The sequence below is a fragment of the Mus pahari genome, chromosome 4 (assembly GCF_900095145.1).
Source record: "Mus pahari chromosome 4, PAHARI_EIJ_v1.1, whole genome shotgun sequence".
Taxonomy (NCBI): domain Eukaryota; kingdom Metazoa; phylum Chordata; class Mammalia; order Rodentia; family Muridae; genus Mus; species Mus pahari.
Window position 1 is genome coordinate 14,845,018 of NC_034593.1, and position 5,831 is coordinate 14,850,848.

Genomic DNA, 5,831 nt, shown 5'->3' on the forward strand with positions numbered 1-5,831 from the left:
TGGGTGGATGGGTGGGTGGGTGGATGGGTGGATGGTGGGTGGGTGGATAGAAGGAAAATGAGATAAATAAATAAAGGACTTGTTCTTCTTCTACAGTCATAATAGCAAGTATAGCAGCTCTAGAACCACCATAAATCCAAGGGGCAGGGGATGCTGTTGCCAAGCAGCCCCTGGTAAGATCTGTCATTTCGGCTTAGCGCAGGGCTACTGTAAAAGACACTTTGGTTTGCAACTGCCCACTGAGATGGCTGTTGGGTCTATACTGTAACCAGAAACTGCTTCCTTTCTTGTTGAACGTGTACTGTAATCTGGAGTATGCCCAACCCAGTTCTACCCTTCTTTATGCCTAAGACAGTAATGTACAACATTTCTAACTTTATCTCAGATCTTCTTCCTTGATGATCTACCAAGATAATGTCTTCAATTTCTCTGAATAAACTCATAGTTGTCAGTCACTCTACCAATTTATCTTTTCCAGATATATATGTTCTTCTATTACATCCTTGAGCCAACAAGGGTAAAAAATTTACCTTTACAGGTTACATGTACATAACCTAAACTTACTTTAAATTTTTAAAATTCAAATAAATATTTTAATTTTTCAACATTATTTTGGTTTTTAAATGTGTTTTATTATTTTTATGCATATGGGTGTTTTGTATGTATGTATGCCTGTGCACTACATTCATGCTGTGCCTACAGAAGCCAAAAGAGGGGTTCAGGTCCCTTAAAATTGGCATTTTTGGATACTTGTGAGTGACCACGTGGGTGGGGGATGCAAGCCCGGGTCCTCAGGACAAGCAGCCACGTGCTCTGAACCACTGAGCCATCTCTTGGTTTTAGAAGCAGTCTCTATAGATCAAGCTGACTTCTAACTCCTGACAATCCTGATTCAGCCTCTTGTGTGCTTAAGTTTCTGGTATGAACAGTAATCACCCCTGGCTCTCTGCTCTGGAGTGCTGAGGGTAAAGGTGTGTGCCACCACCACCTGGCTTCAACACTAGTTTTAAATCTAATTTTCCACATCTTTTTTTGTACAACTTACTTTGAACTCCAATAACTATGCCTGTTTAAGGAATATACATGCCACTAATTTAAAATATACAGATATATACAATTATATTTATCAAGTTAAATGGCTCTATCAATCAGATTCATGATAACCCCATTAAAGGAAACCTTCAGTTTCCATGACCTTGAAGAAGGATCTTTTGAATAAAGCCAGGATGCTGTAATGACAAGGGCAGTGCACCACACTACCCTCACGTAGATCCTCTGCTATAATTAGTTGTCTGGATGTTCTGTTACCAAAACAACTCATGTACTTTATTATAAAACTTCATTCAGCATAGGACTTTTTCCGACACACGCACACGCACACGAGGCTCAGTTGATAAAGTGATTGATGAGCATGAATGAATCCCTGAGTTCCTTCTCGTGCACCACAGAATCTAGGTACGGTGGCACACACATACAATATCGGCACTCTGGAAGTAAAGGCAGGAAGATTAGCAGTTCAAAATAAAACACACACACACACACACACACACACACACACACACACACATTGTATATTTTAATTTTTAGACAGTGGCCTATGGGTGAGTAATTTCTTGATATCCTTTTTTAGCCAATAGGAAATACATGAATTTTAAATCCTTAAACCATAAACTCAAAACCAGCAATTAATGAACTAGAAAGTTGGATGGGAAGGAATACTTGAGAGATACTAAGTAAAGGCCATGGATACTCAGCTGTCTTCAAATCTGAACAAAAAACTGTTTCCCTGTTTCTGTCACATTAGCTGCAAATATCCTAGTATTAACTCTAAAACTTAGGAGAGAAAAGCAAATCAATTTTGAAATATTTATTAATATTCCCAAATGGCAGGATACATACCATGTCAATATCTTAAATAAAATATAAACATTTATAAGGAATGTAAATACCTACATTTACCAATAAAAACAAAAAACAGACATGGTGGCACATACTTTTAATCCTAGCTCTGAGAAGGCAGGGGCAGACAGATGTCTGAGTTCAAGGCCAGCATGGCCTGCAGAGCTAGTTCCAGGGCAGCTAAGGCTACACAGAAAACTAATATTCATTAGCAAACAATTTTGGACATAAAACCTATAGAAGCCTATCTTCTTTTTTTTTTATTAGATATTTTCTCTATTCACATTTCAAATGCTATCCCGAAAATTCCCTATATCCTCCCCCTGCCCCTGCTCCCCTACCCACCCACTCCCACTTCTTGGCCCTGGCGTTCCCCTGTGCTGGGTCATATAAAGTTTGCAAGACCAAGGGGCCTCTCTTCCCAATGATGGCCAATTAGGCCATCTTCTGCTACATACGCAGCTAGAGATAGGATCTCAGGGGGTACTGGTTAGTTCATATTGTTGTTCCTCCTACAGGGTTGCAGCCCCCTTCAGCTCCTTGGGTACTTTCTCTAGCTCCTTCATTGGGGGCCCTTGTTCCATCCAATAGCTGACTGTGAGCATCCACTTCTGTGTTTGCCAGGCACTGGCATAGCCTCACAAGAGGCTGCTATATCAGGGTCCCTTCAACAGAATCTTGCTGGCATGTGCAATAGTGTCTGGGTTTGGTGGTTGATGATGGGATGGATCCCTGGATGGGGTAGACTCTGGATAGTCAATCCTTTCATCTTACTCTAAATTTTGTCTCTGTACCTATATCCTTTAATGGGTATTTTGTTCCTTATTCTAAGGAGNAATGAAGTATCCACACNATGGTCNTCCTTCTTGGTTTTCTTGTGTTTTGNAAAATGTATCTTGGGTATTCTAAGTTTCTGGGCTAATATCCACTTATCAGTGAGTGCATATCTAGTGACTTCTTTTGTGATTGGGTTACCTCACTAAGGATGATATCTTCTATTAGAGTTAAATTTTCTAAATAATACCTGAAGCTTACAAAAGAAAATAAAATTTGAGTCTTGGTTCAGCTTGCACAGAGCATCGTTCAGGGACCTCAGATGCTACTGACTTACTGTCTGCCTGCTGGACTTACTTCTGGATGACATTCTGCAAGCTCAGCATCATCCCCAGTTCTCCCTTCATCTTTTCTCTGTTCGCACGGCATTCAGCCAAGTATCGGAGCGCCTGCAAACAAAACAAGAGTCAGTTCACACATCCAAAGTGCTCAAAATTAATGTCACCTATAACTTATTGCAAGAGCAAGAAGAAAATAAATGTTTTTATTTTCAGCATCAACTGATTTTTAATTCTCTTTTAACTGCGTTGTTCAAAGAAACCTAGGGGCTGTGAAAACTAAATGTGCTGTATGAAACGAACATTCTGACCTTATCTGCAAGGTCAAAACTAGGTTGTCCCACTTTATCATTTCATCTTGACAAGGCCACAAGGAGCTATATTCCATTTATTAATCTCAGAAAGTAGTTCCAATAGCCATCATTGGCCCAGAAGCTTTTGCTCATTACTTAAAGTAAATTGCTGGGGACAAAGCATACAGTGAACTTTATAAAATGAACTGAGTCCTGTTTTTACTATATTACACCTTTCAAATGTATTTTAAATAGAAAACAAACAAAACGACGACAACAGAGGCAAAGTGGCAGTGCCTGCAATCTCACCATGAAGGAGGCTAAGGTAGGAGAGTTTGCTGTGAGTCAAAGGCTAGCCTTTACTGCAGAGTAAGTCTAAGTATCAGGCCATCCTGGGCTACAGGAGACCCCATCTCAAAACATCAGAATAAGTAAAGAGAAAGACAAGGTGAGCTCGTGGCCACATTCTGAGTTAGGCTAACTTTTTCAAGTTTTCAGGTCCTTTTTCTCTTACAGGGAGCACGCTTTTGTCACTATTGCCCTCACATGCTGCTTTTTTGAGGTTGTTTGGATGTTTCCCTTCACATCTAACTGTTCCTATCATCCCCAGACTTCATCCCCATCATTCACTGCTATCTCAGCCTCGTTAGCATTCATATTTCCACTGGGCCTTTGCCTTTCAGGTAAGAAAAGGCTACGTGGCCCACCTGCTGAGATGCCACTATGCTGTCCAAGTCTGTGGTGGAGAGATGAGAAAAAGAGAAGTGGTATGCTTTGAACACTGTAGAGAGATGGAACTGGAGACACAGGGTGATGAGGAAGAGCATGATGGGAGTGAGTAGCTTGCACCGCCACCTGAGGCCATGGTGAAGTCCTGGCCCTGCTGCCACTGAGGGTTATATCTGGGTCTGTGGCCCTGCAGCAGCAACAGTCTGTGTTGATGTCTGTGGCCCATGCTACCACCAAAGGCCACGTGGATATCCCTGGTCTGGGCTGCTCCCTATGCACCATGCTGATGTCTAAGGGCTGAGCAAAACTGGCCTAGTCTCTCACTGGCTGCAGCACTCAGGAGAGCTGGTCCCCCACCTCTCACTTGGGTAGCAGCACGGTAGAGTTGGCCCAAAGGCTATGAGAACAGGAGAGCTGGCCCCTCACCCTCTTCATCACTGCCCTGCACCTCTCCCTGGGAGTTCAGTAGAGCTGATCCTATTAGCAGGGGATCAAGTGAGCTGGCCTTGAGATGGCCATGAGAGGGGGAGCTGGCCTTGCCCCTTGGGTGAGCTAGCCAGGACACTGCTGGATAGCTGATCTGGTGGAGTGGGTGCATGGGGAAGAGTTGCTGACCAACTGAGCTACCACCCAGGCCCTACTCCAACCACATCTACTTGTCTATGAACTGCAGTCCATGAAGGCAGAGATCCAAAGGTACAGATCCTCCATGACAGAGGGCAGCAACTGAATATCCGAGAGGAGTCCTAGTGAGGTTCCAGTGTTGACAGTGAATCAGAAGGCAGAAGCCTCAAACCAGACCAATGAATCATTACAATGAACATTTGCAAGTAGAGATGTTGGCATAAAAGGGTGCACTGCGATACACTGCAGCTTCCACAGCAAGATTTCCAGAGATCTACAGAGGGGAAGGGAGTTGTTTAAGTATTAATCTATATATTCAAAGCATAAAAGACCACATGGTGAGGGAATAATCCCACCAGAAAGTCAAAGAAACAGACCCTGAGCTCAGGGTAGGGTGCCAGTAGTTTGGGATGATATAACGGGCATAAGGGATCAGTGCCTACAGGACAGCATGCGCTAACATACATGGTGGACATAGACATTGGAAAGGGGAAAGACTTTCACTGAAAATTAAAAATAAAAACCTTCAAAACAACGATGGATGACAATTTCAGCATAGAGAAAAACATGGAGATTTAAACCCACAGATCCAAGAAATTAAAAGTCCCAAGTAAAACAATGAAAAGAAAATACATCAAAATCTGTAATACATATATCCATCATTTCCTGAAAAACAGTAATATCATCACAGATAAAGTCACAAAAACCACTATCAGGATGGCATTTACTCATTATCAGTGTGTAAAAGGGGTTGCCATGGAAACCTGATAGCCTGAAGTCAGTCACCAGAATATATGGGAAAAGGAGAAAACCCAATCTTGAAAGCTCTCCTCTGACCTCCACAAATGAGCCCTCTCTGTCTCTGTCTCACACACAAGAATGTGCGCGCACGCACACACACGCACACACGCACACACACACACACACACACGCACACATACATGGGAGGGAGGGAGGGAGAACAAAAAGCATCATACAGAAAGAAACACAATACAGAGAAGAAGAAGCCTTTAAGATGAGAGTATATAAATTCATTTGTCACAAAGCCTGACAACTTGAGTTCCATCAGTGAGACTTACATGGTAGAAGAAGAAAACCAACTCTTGACAAGTTGTTTTCTGACCTTCATACATACAGACACCACACACACACACACACACACACACACACACAC

At 42.5% G+C, this 5,831-nt stretch overlaps 1 protein-coding gene across 1 annotated transcript in view; it reads right to left on the minus strand.

Moving 5' to 3' along the window:
• The window catches only part of Armc1 (armadillo repeat containing 1), a 32,903-nt gene that overhangs the window by 15,775 nt on the left and 11,297 nt on the right, over positions 1-5,831 (minus strand). The window contains exon 3 of the mRNA XM_021195829.1: positions 3,031-3,122. Within this exon, the coding sequence (XP_021051488.1) occupies positions 3,031-3,122 (92 nt within the window). The remainder of the gene's footprint in view (positions 1-3,030; positions 3,123-5,831) is intronic.